This window comes from Petaurus breviceps, unplaced genomic scaffold, assembly GCF_028583685.1.
Source record: "Petaurus breviceps papuanus isolate PSGF00001 unplaced genomic scaffold, PetGlider_PUasm1.0 90701, whole genome shotgun sequence".
NCBI lineage: Eukaryota > Metazoa > Chordata > Mammalia > Diprotodontia > Petauridae > Petaurus > Petaurus breviceps.
This window is the reverse complement of record NW_027187316.1, coordinates 9,380,195-9,401,857: the sequence shown is the minus strand read 5'-3', so window position 1 is coordinate 9,401,857 and position 21,663 is coordinate 9,380,195. Positions and strand designations below refer to the sequence as shown.

Here is a 21,663-nt window from a genome sequence, read left to right as displayed (position 1 = left end):
TAGGATGGTTCTGCAGACAGAAAATGAATTAATGAAGACACTGACAATGTATCTTGTGGCCTTGCTAAGCTTTGTCTCCCCAGGAACAAAGATTGCTGAGAACTTGCCTTGGGTCAAGATGAAGAAACGACCTCTATTTGGGTATTAAATGCTGTGCTTAAGCTTGTTGTAACTCTGAGATAGACTCAATTGTGATTCATGGGTGGGGAACTTTTGACCTTTTTGTGCTCTGATTGAACAAATGAATGTACTTTACTTATGATTGGAAACTAAGCTCCATTTGAGGAAAGGGGCTTTGTGATGGACTAAATGAAGGTACAGCCTAGGGGTGGAGTAGTATTTAGAAGAGGGACTTTGTGATTGATTAAATGAATGTAATGTCCAGGGTGGGGTAGTACTTGATTAAATCACACTTGGGGGTAGTACTTGGAGATTATTGAATCACACTTGGTAAATGCTGTATGTTGAATGATGTTAAATTTTGATTCTATCTGTTCTTAATTTGTTACTGAATAAAATGGAGAGCACCTATGCTGGTATTTTGAATCTTGGGAAGTTGCCTTTCCTTGGCATTATAGTTGGGTGTGAAAATCTATCTTACCCTACATGAAAGTAGAGGGGAAGAGGATAAGAGAGGGAGGGATGATAGATGAGAAGGCAAATGGGAGGAAGGAGCAATCAGAAGCAAACATTTTTGAGGAGGGACAGGGTCAAAGGAGAGAATAGAATAACATGACTGTTATGGAAGTTTTTTACATGACTACATATGTATAACATATATTGAATTGCTTGCTTTCTCAATGAAGGTAGGTGGGGAGGGAGGAAGGGAGAGAGTGTGGAACTCAAAGTTTTTTTTAAAAATGTTAAAAATCATTTTTACATGCAACTAGGAAATAAGATATACAGCAATGGGGTATAGAAATCTATCTTGAAATAACTGGCCGTGTAACCTTGAGCAAGTTACTTAACCCTGATTGCTTAAAAAAATAAAAATAAAATAAAATACTTCTTAAAGTTAATGTACCCCCAATAAAAAAAAAGGAAATCTATCTTGCCCTATAGGAAAATAGAAGAGAAGGGGATAAGAGAAGGGGGGGGTGATAGAAGGGAGAAGGGGTAACCAGAATGCATGGACCATATTGGGGTAGGGGAAATAGAGAGATGGGGAGAAAAACTGGAACTCAAAATCTTGTGGAAAAGAATGTTGAAAACTAAAAAGAAATTAATCAATGGTTTTAGAGAAACCTGAGAAGATTTATGTGAACTGATGGAGTGAAATAAACAGAATCAGGAGAACAGAAGTATACAATTACAAAAGTGTAAATACAAACAACTTTGAATACCATAAGAACTCTGGCTAATGAAATGACATATGATTCCAGGGGACTCATGATGAAACATGTTGCCCATCTTCTGATAAAGAGGTAAAGATTGCAAACTGAATTGTATTTTCTTTGGACATGGCTAATTTGGGGATTTGTTTTGGTTGATTTAGATCTTGACAAATGCTACAGGGACTATGGGAAAATAGCATTAAAGCAATATTGGTAAAGATGTGAACTGATCCAACCATGCTGGAAAGCAATTTGGAACTATGCCCCCAAAGTTATTAAATTGTGCATATCCCACTGATACCACTAGTAAGTCTATACTCTCAAAAAGATCAAAGAAAAGAACTTATACATACAAAAACATTTACAGCAAATCTGTGTTGACAAAGAAATGGAAACTGGAGTGTCCATCAACTGGGGAATAGCTGCATAAGTTAAGATATATGTATGTGATGGAATACTAATACATTGAAAAAAAATAATGAAGGGGATGGTTTACATGAGATTTGTCTAAACTGATAAAGAGTTAAGCTAGCAGAACAAGGAGAACAATTTATACAATAACAACACTATCATCAAGACAAACAACTTCAAAAGACTTAGGAACTCTGATCAACACAATGACCAATCATGATTCTCAATATAAAACATGATGTGCTTCTTTTTTTTTAAAGTAAGTTCTGTGTTTATTTTTAGTTTACATCATTCACTTCCACAAGACTTTTGAGTTACAAATTTTCTCCCCATCTGTCCCCTACCCACCACCCCAAAACAGCAATCCCACTGTATACCTGTTATGGGAATGGGAATTTAAGATCTTCCCTGGCCCTAGGCCCTTTGATAGGCTTAGGTGACTGAGAACCTTCCTTGATTTGAAAATACACTCTGCCCCCTAATAGGCTGAATGTGGTCACATGGAGCCTGTGGCAGGAGGCTTGTTTTTCAGGAATGCCCACACCTTGGTGCTTTGTGATTGGGCAGTGAGTCAAGAGGGTTGTGACATTCTCTGAGGCAGGAGAAGGCTATATATATACCCTGATGTGAGATTTTGTTTGGGGGTACACTTTGGGAAGAGTTGTGTGATTTGACCAGACAAGAATCTGGGCAGCCGTTGAGCCCCCAGCTTTGAAAACCAGATGTTGCTGCTTCCCTCTCTGGAAACTGACTAGGTATGGATGTAATGGTCAGACAGTTGGAAGCCTGTCTGCTGATCTGTTTCTCTGTCTGTATTTTTTGTCTGATTGTAGCCTCTGTATTCTCTGAAGTTCAGGGTGCTGACCTTCTTCCCCTGAACTAGGAAATGACATATGTTTGATTAAAGCAAGATTGTTAACCCATTTTGAGTTGCTTTCCTTTAGAAAAGCAGATCTAGGAACCTGTGTTGGCAGCCACCCTGGGGATGCTGGGGTGCTTGATGCCACAATACCCCCTCCCCCAATCTGCTTTTTTGTATATCCTCTCCTATCCCCCCTCCAACTTTCCAGTCGGGCAAGATGGATCTGATCTTTATACCCCAGTGCCTGCATATCTTATTTCCCAGTTGCATGTAAATATATATATATTTTAAACATTTGATTTTAAAACTTTGAATTCCAGATTATTTACCTTCCTCCCTCCACCTTTACTGGGAAGATAGGCAATTTAATATAGGTTGTACATGTAGCTACGCAAAACATTTCTATAGTGGATATATTGTGAAAGATTGACTATATTTCCCTCCATCCTATACCACCCCCCCACTTGCTTTCTTCTCTACTTTGACCCTGTCCCTTTTCAAAAGTGTGTGCTTCTAGCTTCCCTCCTCCCTAACCTGCCCTCCCCTCCATCATTCCCTCTCTCATCCCCTTCCCCCCCTACTCTCCTCTAGGGTGAGATACCCAATTTACTGTGTATGTCATTCCCTTCCCAAGCCAAATTCAATGAGAGTAAGGTTGACCCATTCCCTTTTGCCTTCCTGTTCTTCCCTCGCCCCATTGTAACAGTTTTCCCTTTACTCTCCTATATGAGATAATTTACCCCATTCTGTCTCTCCCCATCTCCTCTCATTATATTCCTCTCTCACCTCTCAATTTCACCTTTTAAGTATCATCCCTTCCTATTCAGTTGGTCCTGTGCCCTCTGTCTATGTATGCCTGTACACATATATACACATACTCACATATGTATTCATATGCCCATATACCCTCCTACATATATATATATATGTATACATATATATACATTTATATTCCCTTCAACTATTCTCATACTGAGAAAAGTTTCATAAGTTGCAATTATTGTTTTTCCATTTAGGAATATAAATAGTTCAACTTTGATAAATTCCTTATGATTATGATAAGTTCCCTTTTTACCTTCTCATGCTTCTCTTCCTTCTTGTATCTGAACGTCAAATTTTCTATTCAACTCTGTTTTTTTTTTATCATGAATGCTTCAAAGTCCTCTATTTCATTGAATGACCATATTTTCCCCTGAAACATTATACTTAGTTTTGCTGGGTAGGTGATCCTTGGTTTTAATCCCAGCTCCTTTTACCTCTGGAATATCATATTCCAAGCCCTTTGATCCCTCAATGTAGAAGCTGCCAGGTCCTGTGTTATCCTGATTGTGTTTCCACAATATTCTAATTGTTTCTTCTTGGCTACTTGTAATATTTTCTCCTTGATCTGGAAATTATGGAACCTGGCTATAATATTCCTAGGAGTTTTCTTTTGGGGATCTTTTTCAGGAGGGTAATCGGTGGATTCTTTCAACCTCTCTTTTGCCCTCTGGTTCTAAAACATCGGGGCAATTTTCCTTGAGAATTTCTTGAAGGATGATTTCTAGGTTCTTACTTTGATCATGGCTTTTAGGTAGTCCAATAATTTTTAAATGATCTCTCCTGGATCTATTTTCCAGGTCAGTGGTTTTTCCAATGAGATATTTCACATTGCCTTCTATTTTTTTCATTTGTTTGTATCTGTTTAACAGTATCTTGATTTCTCATAAAGTCACTAGCTTCCATTTGCTCCAATCTAATTCTGAACGTGTAATAGTAATGGAATTTAAAGATTCCCCTGTATTGGCTTGGTTTTTGGTTTGATTGTGTTAAAACCCAGAGCTTGTTAATCCCACCTGTGGGATGGACTTGTTGACGTGAAAAGAGAGGGCTGAAGTGGGAGGAGCTAGTGACATAAATTTGGAGAGACACAAGAGAGAGGCAGAAGAACTTTTTGGAAGCACCCTTTTGGAGGCAGAGAGAGACGGAGAGGATTGCTGAGGGCCACTTTGAATTGCCCTGGACTTTTGAGACCTGCCTCCAGAGCTGCCAAGGACTGAGGAGACATGGCTGTTTTGCTGGTACTTTGTCTGTCTGTTTTGATGTCATTTTGCCAGATTTGTCCACTGGTGAAAGACAGTCCTGTTGCTGCAGAAGTTCTGGAACCTGGCTGTTAGTTAAGAGCTCCTGAGACTGTTCTGCAGACAGAGAGTGAATACTGTCCACTGGTGAAGGACAGTGCTATTGTTGCAGAAGTCTTGGAACCTTGCTATTGGTTCAGGTAGCCCTGAAGAAGGATTTTCTTGTTGTATGTTTACAGAAATCCTGGAAGGGGGTTTTGCTAATGTTTTCAGGGGTCCTAGGACCGTTCTGCAGACAGAAAATGAATTAATGAAGACACTGACAATGTATCTTGTGGCCTTGCTAAGCTTTGTCTCCCCAGGAACAAAGATTGCTGAGAACTTGCCTTGCATCAAGATGAAGAAACGACCTCTATTTGGGTATTAAGTGCTGTGCTTAAACTTGTTGTAACTCTGGGGTACATTCAATTTTGATCCAGGGGTGGGGAACTTTTGACCTTTTTGTGTTCTATAATTGAACAAATGAATGTACTTTACTTTTGATTGGAAACTAATCTCCATTTGAGAAGAGGGGCTTTGTGATGGACTAAATGAAGGTACAGCCTAGGGGTGGAGTAGTATTTAGAACAGGGACTTTGTAATTGATTGAATAAATGTAAGGTCCTGGGGTGGGGTAGTACTTGGAAATTATTTAATCACATTTAGTAAATGCTGTATTTTGAATGATGTGATATTTTGATCTTCACTGTTCTTCATTTGTCACTGAATAAAATGGAGAGCACCTATGCTGGTATTTTGAACCTTGGGAAGTTGCCTTTGCTTGGTATTACATTACAGAAGGAATGATTCTCTTCAGTGAGCTTTTGAGATTCTTTTTCCATCAGGCAAATTCTGCTTTTAAAGGCATTCTCCTCATTGGCTTTTTGAGCCTCTTTTGCCATTTGAGTTAGTCTATTTTTAAGGTGTTATTTTCTTCAGTCAGGTTGTTGACTCTCTTTTCATGATTTTCTTGCATCATTCTCATTCCTCTTCCCAATTTTTCCCCCACTTCTTTTATTTGCTTTTCAAAATCCTTCTTGAGTTCCTCTAAGTCCTGTAATCAATTCATATTTTTCTTAGAAGCTTTTGGTGCAGGAGTTCTGATTTCATTGTTTTCCTCCCATTCCATGCTTTGATCCTTTTTGTCCCCAGAAAAGGAATCCAAAGTTGAATTGCTTGCTCATGTTGCCACTCAATTACTTGGCTTTTGAACTTTTTGCCACAGTAGAACTCTGCTTCCAGAGAGGAGAGCTTTGTCCCAAATTGCTGGGGTTTTCACAGCTGCCAGAGCTATTAGTTGGTTGCCCTCTCTGAAGCCTCCACACACTCTGGCTTACTAGTTACACACCCCAGGACCTCCACTCTAGACAGCAATCCAGATCCAAGCAGGTTAAAGCAAGAGTGATTACCACTCAGAATGGTTGCTTTGTACCCCTACAATCTGCAGGCCAGGAGCTCTGAAGCAGCCATACAGCTGCGGCTGCCACGTCTCATCCACTTCTCCCTCTGGGGGCAGATGCCAGACTACACTCCTGGGCTCCCTGTTCCCAAAGTCTGCACTGACCTCTCACTTTGTCTTTGGCATTTATGGGTTGATAATTCTGGAAGCCAACACATATACATTCCTCTAGCTGCTGCTGGTCGGGCTGCCCAGAGGCTAAAACCACAGACTTACTTGGAGCTGGGCTCTGCTCCTAGAAAGCTGCTATGAACCCTTCTTGTCCACCTGCCGGGCTGTCTTCAGCAGGAGATTTGTTTCTCTCTATAACTTTGTGTGTTCTGTAGCCCTAACATTTGTTTAGAGTCATTTTTATAGGTATTTGAGGTGGTTATGGGGGGAGTACAGGGAGTTTCCTGGCTTCTATGCTGCCATCTTGGCTCTGCCCATGCACTTCTTAACAGAGGTAATGAACTCAGAGTGCAGATGGAGATAGATAGATAGATAGATAGATAGATAGATAGATAGATAGATAGATAGATAGATAGATAGATAGATAATGTGTATATACATATATATATACACATACATATGTTTGAACATGGCCAATTCAGGAATGTGTTTTCCTTAACTATACATATTTGTAATGGATGTTCTGTTTTTCTTGCTTTTTCAATTGGGGAAGTAGACGGGAGTGAGGCAGATTTTTGCTGACTGAAAAAATAAAATTGAAAGTGGGGGCAGCTAGATGGTGGCAGTGAATAGAGCACTGGCCCTGGAGTCAGGAGTCCCCGAGTTCAAATCTGGCCCCAGACACTTAACACAAAAAGTAGCCGTGTGACCTTGGGCAAGTCACAACCCCAACTGCCCTCCAAAAGGCAAAAAAAAAAAATTTAAAGTAAAAATTAAATATAGAAGTAAAATGATACACATAAAATCAAGACAGCATCTACACTACCATACTAAATGCATGCTTTTTAAAAAACTGTACCAATTAGAAAAGAAAAAAAAACTTCTTGGTAAAAGGAAGGAGACAATTTTTAAAGAGCTGTGCCCAAGTACCTTTGTAGGGAGGTGAGGCAGAGCCAAGAGAAGGAAGAAATAGAAAATGCAAGAAAAATAGAGTATAACTGTTCAAAGTAAGAGGGTGACAGGATCATGAGGACAGAGGGGTTTGTCTAAAGAAAGGACATTGTTTCACTTGAGAGAGAAACAAAGATAAATATGATGTAGTTCCTACTTTTAGGGATTGTACAATCTAACAAAGATGTGCCAAAATAACTCAGGTGAATCAGAACACAGTAAATGCACAGGAGAATAGAGTGCCAGGAAGAGTTCAGGAGAGATCTCACTTCTTGCTGTGTTAACACTGATCAATGAAAGCTTCATGGAGGAGATACCTTAGGAAAGGGTTTGTTTAACCAGGATTCCAGAGGACTGATGATAAAGCATGCCACACACCCCCTAAGAGGCAACATTCTCAAGATGCAACATGAAATGTACGTTTTTGGACATGGCCAGTGTGAGAATTTGAGTTGTTCATCTATGCATATTAGTTAGGGAAGCCAGGTGGCACAGTGGATAGAGTTCTGGGCCTGGAGTAGGGAAGACCTGAGTTCAAATACAGCCCAAGATACTTGCTAGATGTGTGACCCTAGGCAAGTCTTACTTAACCCTATTTGCTTCAGTTTCCTCATCTGTAAAATGAGCAGGAGAAAGAAATGTCAAAGCACTCCGGTATCTTTGCCACAAAAACCCCAAATGGGATCACGAAGATTCAGAAATGATCTGCCCCTTAACAAAAGGATTTGTTCTGTAAAACTTGAACTTAGTCAAGAGGCTGCACCAAAGGAATTAGAAGGCCACATGTGACCTCAAGGCCAAACGTTCCCCACCCCTGGTTCAATAACAAGAAAAATGCATATTTGTTACAAGAGTTTTGTTTTACTTTTTTTTTTGCTATGGGAAATGAAGATAAAAGGAAGAGAGGGGCTAGGGATAGTGTTACCAAAAAAAAAGGAAAGAGAGGCATTAAAGCATTTTTAAAATACACAGAATTGATAGCCAGAATCACAGACAAGTTGCACAGCTTTGAAAGTTCTATGTTGAATACATGTTTAAAAATAAAAGCAAGCTATACTTAATAGACTCAGTTTTATGTGTAATCCACTTTTTCTGTTTTAGTATGTATGTGGAAATACTCATTTAATTTGATGTTTGTTAAGTTCAGAATTTTTTTCAAAACTGACTTTCTGCTTGCTAAAAGAACCAAAAAATGGATTGGTTTTCAATAGGTGGAGTTGCAAATGCTGTGATCACAAGCATAGAGGTGGGAAAGGGTAAGAGAAGTTCATGATTAGGGTTGGTGGATACAGTAGATCCAACTTTGGGGATTAGAAAAATGGACATGGAAGAAATTCAACGTGGCATGGAATTCTGAGGTCACCAAAATGTCATACTATGAAGTTCAATGTAGAGAAAAATTAACCAGAAGGGAACTGTTAGGTAAGAATTTGCAGAACTCCTATGGTTTAAGGAACCAGAAGTTAAGATGGGGAGAAGAGGAGCCTCAATATGAGGGAAAGGTGACAAATAAGGTCATATTTAGATAGGAAGCTCAGAGTTGATTATTTTGTTGGTGGAACAGTTGAGTGGTGCTGCTATACCAAAGGATGGTTAAAGTAGAGAATACATTCAACTCAATTTAAGTGTCTACAATGTGAAAAGCTATGTGCTAAGTATTGGACATACAGATTTTTAAAATGCTTGTCCTTGAGATGCTTACCATCTACTGAAGGAGAGAACATGTAAACAGATCATTTGGAGTCTGGGGGTGTGAGGTGTGGATCATTCCAGACTGGTATGGAAACTTTCTCTACCAAGACATATATATGAACTGTATATATACAGTTAATTATACATAAACAAACAACTATAAATTGTAGTCTTAGAGCATTGCTTGGGGTACTAAGAGGTTCAGTGTTCAGTCCAGTCACATAGATAGTGTGGCCCAGGGAGGGACTTAAATCAAGTGTTTCTGACTCAGAGGCTAACCCTCCACATCCATTACACCCTATTGCCTTTTAGATACCAGAGTTCATACCACCTGAATGAGACAGAAGTCAACTCTCATCCCCTGGATAAAGTGATCACAAAGCCTTACCAACTATGTTCCCACAGTGTCTCATGGTCCTAATGAACCTTACCGGCTGCCTAATTCTATGCCCTCCAGGCCTTTATGAATTATCATCTGATCCAGTAGTATACCTAAAGGGCCCTTAAGTCTTGCTATCTGCCTTGTTACTTAATCCTCACAGGCCTTACAGGTCTTCTTCTGAACTCTTTTACATGTGGTCTAATTACAGTGTAAACTCCTAAAAACAGGTACCACATTACTTTTCCAATTTGTATCCTCAGTACTTAAGGCATAGTAAATGCTTAAGGAATGCTTTTTATAGATAAAAATGAGGTAGTTTGAGAGCACTCATAAGAAAAGTTTCCTATAATAGGTAGCACCTGAGTTGAGCCTTATTTGCTTTTATTTTTGGAGGGGAAGGCAGGGCAATTGGGGTTAAGTGACTTGTCCAAGGTCACACAGCTAGTGGAGTGTTAAGTGTCTAAGGTCAAATTTGAACTCAGGTCTTCCTGATTCCAGGGCCAGTGCTCTATTCACTTCACCACCTAGCTGCCCTGAATTGAGCCTTAAGAGAAATTTGAGTGAAAGAGGGAATAAAAAATGAGAGACAACCTGGGCAAAGTCAGGAGAACCAAGACAAAATAGAATGCAAGTAAGGCATTTCCTAGGTTGGAATCTGATTGTAAAGTCCTTAAATGTCTTATCTATGAAATCTACATGGGTATGACATGGTCAGTTCAATGTTTTGGTATCTTTGTGGACAACAAATTAGACAGGGGAAGACCGAAAGCTGGGAATATCAATGAGGCTATTTACAATATTACAGGGAAAGCTGCCAGAGGATCTTACTTTGGGTGGTGGCCTTGGGAGGGGAGACACAGAAGTAGATTTGAAGAGTAGTGTGGAATCAGAATTGACAAGACCTGGCATTTGATTGGATTTGGGAGTTGAGGGATATGGAAGTCATGGGTGATACCTCTTCATTATCTGGATCCAAGATCACCTTTCCAGATCATCTCACATTACTCACTTGAATTCAGCACTCTAATCCGTTTCCTTGTATCTTTGCCCCATACCTTTGCACATACTTCCTCTTCACCTTGGTCCTTTAGAAACCTTAGCTTCCTTTAGGACAGCTTGGGTGATCAGCTTTTCTGATTAATTTTTATTTGTGCTATCTCCTCAAATGATCATTTATTTATGTTTGCTCATTACATAGAACAGGAGAATGTAAGCTGCCTAGAGGGTAAGGACTTTGTCAGTGGCATAGTGGTCTTGTAGTGAGGAAGTTCCAGGTTCTACTACCAACTGATATGTACGTGTTTTGTGATTGGGTTATCATCTAACCTCTGAGTCCATAAAATGGGGCTATTTGTAATTATCTAATTCACAGGGCTATTTCAAGAAATCAAATAAGATATTATACATACAGTATTGAATTTCAATTAATGTTTGTCTTTAGAACCCCATCACTTATTTAATTCAATTTATCATATATTCTTATTTTCATGGTTTCTCCTCAATAAAGTAGGGGCTTCTGAAAACAATGGGAAGAGCACTATATATTATACATAAGAAAACATGAATTCAAATCCCACTTCTACTACTTCCTGCTTAATATTGGGCAAGTCCTTTATTTCTATTAGACTCACTTTTCTCTTGAGGGAGGTTGGATTAGTTGGTAACTAAAGTTTCTATAAGATTTAAATCCTTTCTCTAAAACAGGAAAAGCATCTTCTCTTTCATGTAGTGAAAAAAAAAACCCCGATGCATTTTGAACCAAAATATCCCCTCAGCTAACTTTGAAAACCTCCTGAGTTAGAACCAGGAAACCTATACATAATGATCATATAAATGAACATGTAATTATGATCATGCTCAATTTCTAAAAAGAAAAAGTACAAACACCACCTTTTTTTCTGATAGAATGGGCATAAAATATTGAATATTCCCTCAGACTACAATGATATATTGCTGAGTTCTACTGAACTACCTTTCTTTTCTTTGTTTAGAAGGGATGGCAGGAATACATTTGGAAATGAATTTGTTTAAATAAAAATTATCAATAAAAATTTAAAAGAAAGAAAACATTCCTGACTCTATTTTTCTTAATCAGTTTAAAAAAAAAAAGGGACACAAACCTTACCTGTTAGGGTTTATTGTGAAGATTAAATATATGTAAAGTTTAGAATGCTATGTAATAATTATAATACTAATAGCTAATACTTACATGGGGTTTACTATGTGCTAAGAACTTCATAAAAATTTTTTCATTTGATCCTCAGAAACCTTGGGATTTAGGTGGTATTATTATCCCCATTCTACAGAAAATGAAACTAAGGCAAACAGAAGTGTTAAGCCCAGAGTATGTAAATGTGAACTATTTTTAAAATTTAATTTTAATTCCTCCAAATACTAATACAGCACCTCAGGGGCACCCAGTGCATGACAATTTTAATACCAATCATTTTCTTCATAAAACAAGTTGCATCCTAGAATTTTCTGTTAACATTACTTTTTAAGATCCTACAGCAATTTTACAGGATTGAGGTTAACTTGACCTGTAAGAATCACAACCCATTTAAACGAAATTTTGAAGAATAATTAATGTGACTTAGGCTTTTAAAAAAATCTAGTTACAAAGTATAAATAAAATACAAGCCTTATGAGAATTTATTTCAAACCAGTAAAATTGAACCTTTCTCCTATAAAATTTCATAAAAGCATGTCTGTACATTTTAATAACTTGTACAAGTCACTTAACCTCTAAAAAACAGAAAACTGAGATAAAAAAAAACCCTTCAGACTTATCTGTAAATGCCTCAATCCTCCTCTTCCTTTGAGAGTAACAGGAGCCTAAAAAGGCCTAGCAATTTACCTTCACAAAATAATTATTCTGTTGCATGTACCCCAGTTGATAAAGGCTGTTCTTCCAAATTCTTAACAAATCACAGGGAAAGTCCCTGTCAGACTAGCTCAACGACACAATGACCGGCAATGGAAAACTCAGGCGCAGGGATAGGCTCTACAGCTATATTCAAGAGCCCTAAGCCGATATAAATACTGAAGACACGTCTATGTATCGCCCATTAAGTAATACCGGTCAAGCAATCCTGAAAAGGTAAACTATGAGTAGGCCTACAAAATAATTCAATAGCAACTCGATGGGTCTTTCATAATTTCACTTATTTTTTTACACTAACTAGCAATCGGTGATGTTTCAGAGAGCACTAAAACGATTTAAAAAGGCAAAACACACGACCTTTTTCATTTTTATTCGTCCTGATGTAGCCAACTCAAATCATCTAGCCATTAATAAAGATCTAGAAAAAAATAAGCTAGCTCTATTCTTCAATTACCCAACACCAGAGGCACTGCGTTTTTTAAACGTGAGCTATTTATAAAGGAAGTAACAGCAGAGAATCCTTGCAATAGCCGGTATTAAGACACTGAAAAAGTAATAAAGTGCAAGTGTTAAGAACAGATGTATTGTGGCTTCAATTAGCTGGAAACAATCATTTAAGTGACACTATTAATCCCACTGTGTTATCCACTCCTCTTCTGGAAGAATACTCCAGTTCGGGGAGGCCACGCCTCGGGCCAACCAATTGAAGTCGTCAACATCCTTCCAGTTGTTTTTGTTTCTATCCAACCCAGACCCCTCGAAGTCTTGGTCGATGCCCGGGTAGCTCCATGTGTAGGGGGCGAACTGGACGCCGCTGCAGTCCTCCACGATGGCTCGGCTGGTCACCTGCAGGAAGATGCGGGTGTCCCGGGTGCTGTGCGTGCGGAGCTGCTGACAGGCCACGGCCAAGACGCAGCCGACGCAGTCGTCCAGGAACACGGAGGCGGAGACGGGCCCGCAGAGCACTGTGCAGCCGCGGGCCTGGGTCAGCCGCAGTGTGTTGGGGTTCCCGTACAGCCGGATGGTGCAGTCCGTCAGCCCGGTCAGGAGGATGTCGCGCTGGTACAGCTCCTCGGCCCGCATCTGCAGGGTCTGCGACTCCCGGTTGGAGAAGCCGGAGCCTGGAGGGACGTGGACCTGGACTGGCGGCAGGGACGAGGGAGGCGGCTGCAGCTGCGGGGCCTCGGCCGCGGGGCGGGGGTCCTGGGCGGCAGCTTCCTTCCGGCGGGACTTGAAAGCGAAGCGCTTCTTGGGCTGCAGCTCCTGGCGCCGCTCCGCTAGGGCCCCCTGCAGCCGCGCCAGCGCCTCCTGGCCCAGCCGCACGTCGTAGGGCGCCAGGTAGAGCACCCCGTCGTTGAGCAGCTTCTGGAGAGTCTGCAGCCTCGAGGCCGCCTCGTCCAGGCGCGCGGGGTCTACGCCCGGGCCCGGCGCCTCCTGGCCTGCGCACCCCAGCAGCGCCTCCACGGCCTCCCGCTCACGGGCAAAGGCGGCCGCGAAGAATTCGCTCTTCTCCTCCTCCACCGTCTGGTTCTGCCGCTCCTGCTTCCGCCGCTCCACCTCCAGCAGCCGCTCCTGCTCGCGCTTCTGAAGCCGCTCCGGCACCAGGCCTAGGCCCAGACCACGCCGGGGCCCGCCCATGTCCCCGTTCGCCGCCGGCATGTCCGCAGGAACAGGCGAGGTGGAGGACGCGGCTGCAGCCGCGGCGTCAGCGGATTCCATCTCCCACTCCTCTCAATAATTCTGTCTTTGGCTTTTCTCGGTCCCTTCCCGTCTCCCGCTACACACGCGCTCCTTGGGGCCCTTCACTAAGGTGCCCTCTCATTGGCTCACGCAGGCGACGCCGCAGCCCCGGCCTCATTCTGTCTCGCTATTGGGTAGCTTCTACGCCCTCCCCCTTTCCCCCCTCCTCTTGCCTCTCAGACCAAAGAGAGGAGTGAGAGGGAGAGTGCCAGAAGGGAGGAGGCGGGGGGGAGGGGGAAGGAGAAGGAGGAGGAGGAGGAGGAGGTTAGGGAGGAGGAGGAGGAGGTGGAGAAGGAGGAGGGGCGGGGCCGACGGGAGGGAGACAAAGGTCCCTGTCAAAGGGAGGGGAAGGGAGGGGTGGGAGGCGGGCTAGGGAAGGTTGTTTTTTTTTTTTCCCCTCTCTCTCTTAAAGGGGCAGGACTTGTATCCGGGATTGTGGGGTGAGTTGCAGCAGCGGCAGCTGCACATGTGGGTTTGTTTATAAGAACAAGGTTAGAAACTCGCAGGCCTCCCCCTGCCCCCCCATCCCAGCTCCTCCCCGCTCCCCCCTACAGGCCTGAGACCTGCTGCTAGGGAGTGTGTGTGCTCGCTCCCAGGGAGGGTTCAGGTAGCAGTGAGAATGATGGGGGGGGGGGGGAGGGGGGGGACCGCGGGGACCGGCGGGGGGGGGGGGGGGGGGGGGGGGGGGGAGGGAGGCAGGAGAAAAAATATTGCGGGGACCAGCGGTGGAGGAAGCAACAGCTGGAACAGCTGGGGACCCGTTTGTCTGACCCGCGTTTGCTTTCTCCTCCACGCCCCCCCCCACTCGCCACAGCTGCTCCAGCTGTCGCCGCCGCCCTGCCCCTGGCCACCCCCCAAACCCCTGCAGTTGTGCAGAGCGCGGCCTCCTCCGCAGCTGCTGCTGGATCCCTGCAGACAAACGAGGACTTCCCGGGGGCGGGGGGGGGGGGAGTAGAAGAGCTAAGACAGGCGAGAGGATGATGACGGGGGAGACGAGGTTCCTCGAAGCCTACTAGTCTAGACTGGGGGAAATTGGGTTGGGGGTTGTCCACTGCGAGAGTGGGAGGGGAGGGATGGGGGAGATCGGATACTTGCCCCCCCCTCCATCTGCAGCAATGGGAATGGTGGGGGTGGGGTGGAGAGCCTACCTCCCCCCTCCCCTTCTTCCCTCTTCCTCCTTCACCTTACAAGCTCCCTTTCCCCGCCCCAGCTGTGCACAGCTGGCTGGGTTGGTGGGTGGGGGAGAGAAAACCTTAGTCTCAGCGCAGCTCGAAGGCAGCAACCTATGGCTCCCTTTAGAAAAAAAAAATTGGGGGAAAATTGTTACATTATTTCTAGAGGCAGGGGGAGGAGTTTGTCACCGGAAGTGAATTAGGAAGCCCAGCCTTAAATACGGATTGTGGGAGGATGGGGCTGGAAAAAGCTTAAGATAGAGGAGTAGTGGAAAAAGTCTGAAAACCTGATGGTGGGGGGGGGGGGGGGGGGGGGGGGGGGAAGTGGTCCGCCCTCCTAAGCTCTTGCCTCCAGAGGGAAAATGCAGTGGTCAGTGGGCTCAAATCTATATGCCTGAGATAGTGGTAAAGCAACCGAGCCCCTCATCCTTCTCTCTTTTCCTCATCGCCTGGTACCTCCCACCTTTAAGAAAATCGAAATTTATCATCCACAGATCTGTCATGATGACCACTGCATCGCTAAGCAGGGAAAGATATAAGGTTAGGCATAATCCTGTAAGTTAAAAGACGGCCCTCCAAACCCTCATACCCCTTTCTATCCTTCCTCTTTTCCCTCCAGTTCTTTTTATATTTTTTGAATAAACTCCCTTGAATAGAGTGACTCAGAGGCTGGTATTCATCAATGATGGCATCTTATGTCGAAATCATTCATCTTTTGAGGGCTGGTGAGGATTATTGAGAAGAGGGGTGAGAGTGATGGGGAGGAGATAGAGTGCTGCAGTATTAACTTGGTAGTATGATAAGCTTATTGCGTTGTTTTTTTCTGTATCTGCTACTTTAGAAATCCAACATTTTCTCAAGGTTTGTTTTACAATCAAGATACAAATTTTTTATTAGTAGTTTTTTATCTAGTTTCGAAAGACCTATTAAGGAATCAAGCCTCTGCTTTGTGTCACTGAACCTTAGTTAAACTTGAGAAAATGTATGTAACTTTCTGGGATTACCTGATAGGAAAAAATAAATCTTACCATAGGCCTCTTGTTCTTTTCTAAACTGGCTGATTTCCCCCTTAATTGCAGATATGATTTTAACTGTATTGGTAGTAGACCATGTCCAGGTCAAATCAAGAAAGGTTGTGACTAGAGATATACCCTAGGTTGGTGATGTGGACAAACTATCTTGAGGCACTATTAAGTAATAACCAATTATAAGTGGTTCTGTCAGGCTGTACTTGAAGTTAAATATAATACAGCTCTTTTAACAACTTAAATTCCATCAAAAGAAAGATTTTGGTTGACTTCTATAGACAGTAGACCTGTGTGATTTTTTTTTAATTAAAATTTCAGAAATTTGAATCATCCTTGTACAGGGGCCATTACAATTTTAGCATATGTGCTGCCAAGGCAAGCACCTGTATGATGTTCAGTGTGATAGTACCACACTTTAGAATGGAAAAGAAATAAGGAGAAAAAAGGGAAATCATATAGTTCACCTGCCACATCCCCTTTGAGTAGCATCTTTAGAGTGTCCTGGGTTAGAATGAATGGAGGAAAGAGTGTATGGTACAGTGGAAAGTTTGCTGGATTTGGAGGATTGGTTTTGGGGGGGGGGGCCTGCATGTAAAGCCTGAACCTCCTACTTACTAGCTGTGTGACGCTGGGCAAGTCATTTAACCACTCCTTCATCTGTAAAATGAGGGGGTTGGACTAGCTGTTCCTTTCAGGTCTAAATCTCTGAGCCTATGAGGTCATTGGCATAATTTTCCATTAGGTTAGGAGCTTCTGTAGGGGGAGGTCTCAGAGACCTAGTCTAAGGAAGTTCTTTTAAGGGATCAGAATAGCAGCATGCATTTGGGTTTAATAACAACTATTTGGTTATATATTGAAATAGAAGACATCTAGACTTATGAAATAGCAATCCTTGGTATTGGGGCATTAAACAGAAGAAGATAAAAAAATTCAGCATTGTTATGATGTTGATATTTAGTGTATTCACCATACTTTTCTAGAGGCAGGTTCAAGCTGATCTCTAGCTTGCCAGGGGAAAACAATGATTTTTTTGGAAGAAAAGTAAATAATATACTGTAAAATAAATTGTGGTACTATAAAATCAAAGCATATACAGTTCATGTCCAGATTTCTACTTCTAAAGAAGTACAACAAGGTTTCACAAATATCAACATAATGTCTCATATCTGGGAATGGGTAATTTTGAAAAAAAGAAAAATCTTAAGATGACCTTGTGTGTTTTTCATCTTTTAAATTTCCGACTAGAAATTTCAGGGTTCATTTCCTTACCTAAAATTTCAATATGTGTTATCTATATACTATTTTTCATTGCAGTTTACAGAATGACTGGTATCCCATTCACAAAAACAATTTTAATTTATAGAACACTTTTAAGGTTTGCAGAGCATTTTCTTACAAAAACCTGTGAGGTCAATAGGGAAAACATCATCATCCTCATTTTGCAGATGAGGAAACTAAGGATTAGAAACCTTTCCCAGCCCTAAGTTCCAGGACTTGAACCCAGGTTCAGTCAGTACATCAAGTTGATGATCATAGGAAGGGACCTTAGAGTCTATCAGATTCAGCTCTCTCATTTTGCAGAGGAGGAAACTGAGACCAAGTGAAGCTGTGTCAATTCAAGATTGCCTACTGTGTGCCAGTTTACCTGGGGTCACACAGCTAGTATCTGAGGCGGGATTTGAACCCATCCACTACACCATGCTGCATGATGAATTAATTGTATGCCAAACTACAATAGGAAGTGAACAAAAACTGGTTAAATAGTGTATATACAAATGAAATACAATATCCAGAAATCTTATAGCAAAGGAATTTGGTCCTTTGCATATTTTTATTTTTTTTGCTTTTTGGAGGGCAATTGGGGTTAATCCCAAGGTCACATGGCTAGTTTTTGTGTTAAATGTTTGAGGCTGGATTTGAACTCAGGTCCTCCTAACTCCAAGGCCAGTGCTCTATTCACTGTGCCACCTAGCCAGCCCTGTATATTTTCGTCTTTTCCTTAGTGGTAAGAGAACTGGACTTTGGATTTTAGATCTGGGCTAGAAACTCTCTAGCTCTACTGCTTGATACCCTTGTTACTTTGGACAAATCCTTTCCTCTTTCTATGCCTCAGTTTTCTCATATGTAAAATGAGGGAGGTGGACCAGATGGTCTCTTTCAGCTCTTGGTATCATGATTCTAAATTTAGAGAAAAACAGTGGCATTTGTAGATGGGGAAAGGTATTCACAAATAAAATAGATTAAAATCCCTGCCTTCTAAGAACTGTTTTCTAGAATTAGATAACATGACTTTTGTTATTTTTAGAGTTAATTGTCAGGAAGTGTTCCTGAGCCACAAAAATGACACAGTGTCCTGTTCCTAGGAAGGTTTCAAAGTAGCTAGTTAAAGAAGAATCAATCCCTTTGTGCTTTCTCCATTGCCTTTGCACTGTCCCTACTAATTCCCTTTAGGTATTGAAACTAAATATGACAGTTTGGACTAAGGGCCCTGTTCAGAAATAAGTTCTTCCAGCTGTAAACCCTATAGTCATCTTATCATCAAATATAAACTCTAATTAATTAGATTACTCTAATTAATTAATTAATAAATAATCTAATTAATAAATCTAATTAAATCTAGGCACTGGGATTGGAGGGGGTTAGAAAATAGTGAAAAGCCTATATACCTCCTGGCAAAGAGGTGAGATCAAACATACTACTGAGACACAGTGGGGATATTTCAGGTCAGCAGCTCCCCAAATGTTAGTACTGCTTAAAAAAAAAAAGAGGTGAGAGTCAAGAGAGCATTTTGGGCCAAAACTTGCAACTGACAGGTCATTCCAGTTTTCCAAGATTTACTAACAAGAATCTGTCAAGATGTTTCTTCAGTCTGCCATGCAGAGGCTTATGCAGAAAATCACTCATACACAGATATTCATGTAGGTGAAAAGATGCCTAGATTTGGAGTCAGAGGTCTTAGGTTGATATCTGGGTTCTGATATAATTAATAAGAACTGACATTTACATATTAAAGGTTACGAAGTGCTTTACCTATATTATATCATTTGAACCCCAAGGGAAGTACTTAGACGTATTATAGGAAAATGTAGAGGTAGTGGATAGATTTGTTCTACTAGAAGTCTAGAAAATCTGAGTGCAAATCTTATCTCTGATATAAGGTAGTTTTGTCACAATGGGCAAGTCATTTAATGTGGCTAAGTTGCAGTTTTTTGATTATTCCTAGTACCAACCTCATAAGGTTTTTCTGAGGCTCATGTAAGATTGTGTTTCAAAAGTACTCTATGAAGTACTCGATTATTATTTCCAAATGAAGAAATAGGAGTAGAGAGGGGAATTGAGAATGGAGGCAGATTCTAGTGTCCTAGAGACTTATGGAAGCTGTGTGGGGCTCTCCAGCTCAGCATCTACTTATATGTGATAGAGTTCTTCATTCCTTTTTCAGTGGGTGATTTTAGACAGAAAGTTCCATTTCAGGATAATAAATCCCTTTTATTTTAAAATATTGGTGCAACTGGAGTCCTCAAATCAGATCAAGCTACATTTTCAAGCCATCTTTATTTGTCTTTGATATTTCTAGGCAGAGTGCTGCTTTTCAGCCTGATGTCCTTTTCCTTATTAAATGTTTCTAATTGTAGTCATCTTGGTCTAACTTAGATGTCTAGATGGTTCCGGATATCTGGATCTTGTCATTGGTAGGGATCATATCTTTGCTCTGTAGAGTCCTCTGTAGAGTTGGCTTAGTTCTAGTCTTGTCCTCAGTCTTTATCAAAGTCAGTGGTTCTCACACATTTTGGCCCCAGGGCCCTTTAAACTCTTAAAAATCATTGAAGGCTCTGAAGTACTTTTGTTTATGTGGATTATATCTATTGATATTTGCTGTATTAGAAATTTAAACTGATAAAATTTTAAAATATTTATCAATTCATTTTAAAATAAGAAACCTATTACATATTAACAAAGATAACATATTTTTATGAAAAATAACCATATTTTCCAGAACAAAAAAAGTGAGAAGGGTGACATTATTAGAGATTGGCAAAAAATATAAATATATTTATTGATATATTTTGCCAGTATTTGCCATATTTTTATTTACATATTTTTGCCACTCTCTTTAATATCTAGCTTAACAGGAGACAGCTGGATTCTCATAAATACTTTTGTATTTCACCAATTGTGATATGTTATTTTGGTTGAAGTATATGAAGAAAATCCAACTTCACATAGATATGTAGTTGGAAAAGGGAGGAGTATTTTAATAGGCAAATAATTATTATGAAAATGGTTTTGATGTCTCAGATTCTCTGAAAGAGTCATGAGGACCCCCAAGGGTCTCAGGATCATATTTTAAGAACCACTGATCTAAAAACATCTTTAATCATTCTTACCTCTCATAACAGACTAAATGTACTTAAATTAAACTTAATCTTGCAAATTTATTTGAAAAAAATTATTAATTCATCAATCATTACCTTAGACTTATCACAGAGGCGAAAATGGGCAAGGTTTAATTCAGTAGATATTTATAAAGTATCTTCTGTTCTCAGAACTTTGAGCTAGGTGATGGGGAAATACAAAATTTATATATGGCACTCTGCCTTCATGTCTAGGAGGATGATAATATACATACACCAATAACTATAAAATAACACAGTATTGCATGATAAATATACATGAGAAAGTTTCAGAATGAAGTGCTGCCTGGGGATCTGGGAGATAAAGTCATTATACTTCCACAGAATCAAGAAAGGCTTTATGGAAGTAGCATATAAGTTGGACAGATAGATAGAAATTCAACCAATGAAGAGGTACCAGGAATGGGGAACAACATGAACAAAGGCATGGAAGTAGGAGAGTACTTTGTATTTTCAGGGAAAAGAGAATAGGGAGGAGTCCAGTTAAGCTGAAGCATTTTCTTCATGTCTTGTGTTTACTGTACATTCTCCCTGCAGAGATACATAAAGATGCAACAGCCTGTTGATCTTTTGAGTGAGACCAGGATTTTTAAAAGTTATTATTAGTAATAATAATAGTAATAATAGCTAGTGTTGATATAATACTTTAAAGTTTTGCTAAGCATTTTACATCTATTATCTCATTTGATCCTCATAATAACCCTGTGAGGTAGGTGCTATTATTATCCCCATTTTACAGATAAGGAAACTGAGGCTAAGAGGTGGTTAAGTGACTTGCCCAAGGTCACATAATTAGTAAGTGGAAAAGTCAGAATTTGAACCTAGATCTTTTGACTCCCTAATTCGTTATACCATCCTGTTTCTTCTTAAAAATAAAGAAAATGAATTATCTCACAAGTTTTTTGTTTACTTTGCTCATGTTGTTCCTTTCTGATATTGGATCTAAATTGGATCAGGCAATGGTCACTGAGATTGAAGAGTATGCTAGCTCTCTAAGAGAAAAAAATACACAAGACATACTTTTAATTTTAATTGGTATTATTAACATTTTTCCATCACTTTATTAAATCTAGACGATCAGAAAAACAATAAGCCCTGATTTGTAGTATTTGCCGGTATCTGA

General features: G+C 40.7%; 2 protein-coding genes across 2 annotated transcripts in view; one reads left to right on the top strand and one right to left on the bottom strand.

Moving 5' to 3' along the window:
- Positions 1–12,540: 12,540 nt before the first annotated feature.
- Positions 12,541–14,061, bottom strand: TBCC (tubulin folding cofactor C). Its single transcript, XM_069065941.1, has one exon. It carries the CDS (start codon positions 13,902–13,904, stop codon positions 12,813–12,815), a length of 1,092 nt encoding a protein of 363 aa, XP_068922042.1. The 5' UTR covers positions 13,905–14,061; the 3' UTR covers positions 12,541–12,812.
- Positions 14,062–14,206: 145 nt separating this feature from the next.
- BICRAL (BICRA like chromatin remodeling complex associated protein) overlaps positions 14,207–21,663 on the top strand; it is a 110,262-nt gene continuing 102,805 nt past the window's right edge. The window contains exon 1 of the mRNA XM_069065939.1: positions 14,207–14,365. The gene's annotated coding sequence lies outside the window, so the exon portion shown is untranslated. The remainder of the gene's footprint in view (positions 14,366–21,663) is intronic.

Bases quoted from the DNA above. Each gene is read 5' to 3' on its own strand.
- TBCC (XM_069065941.1), bottom strand. From the start codon at position 13,904: ATGGAATCCGCTGACGCCGCGGCTGCAGCCGCGTCCTCCACCTCGCCT.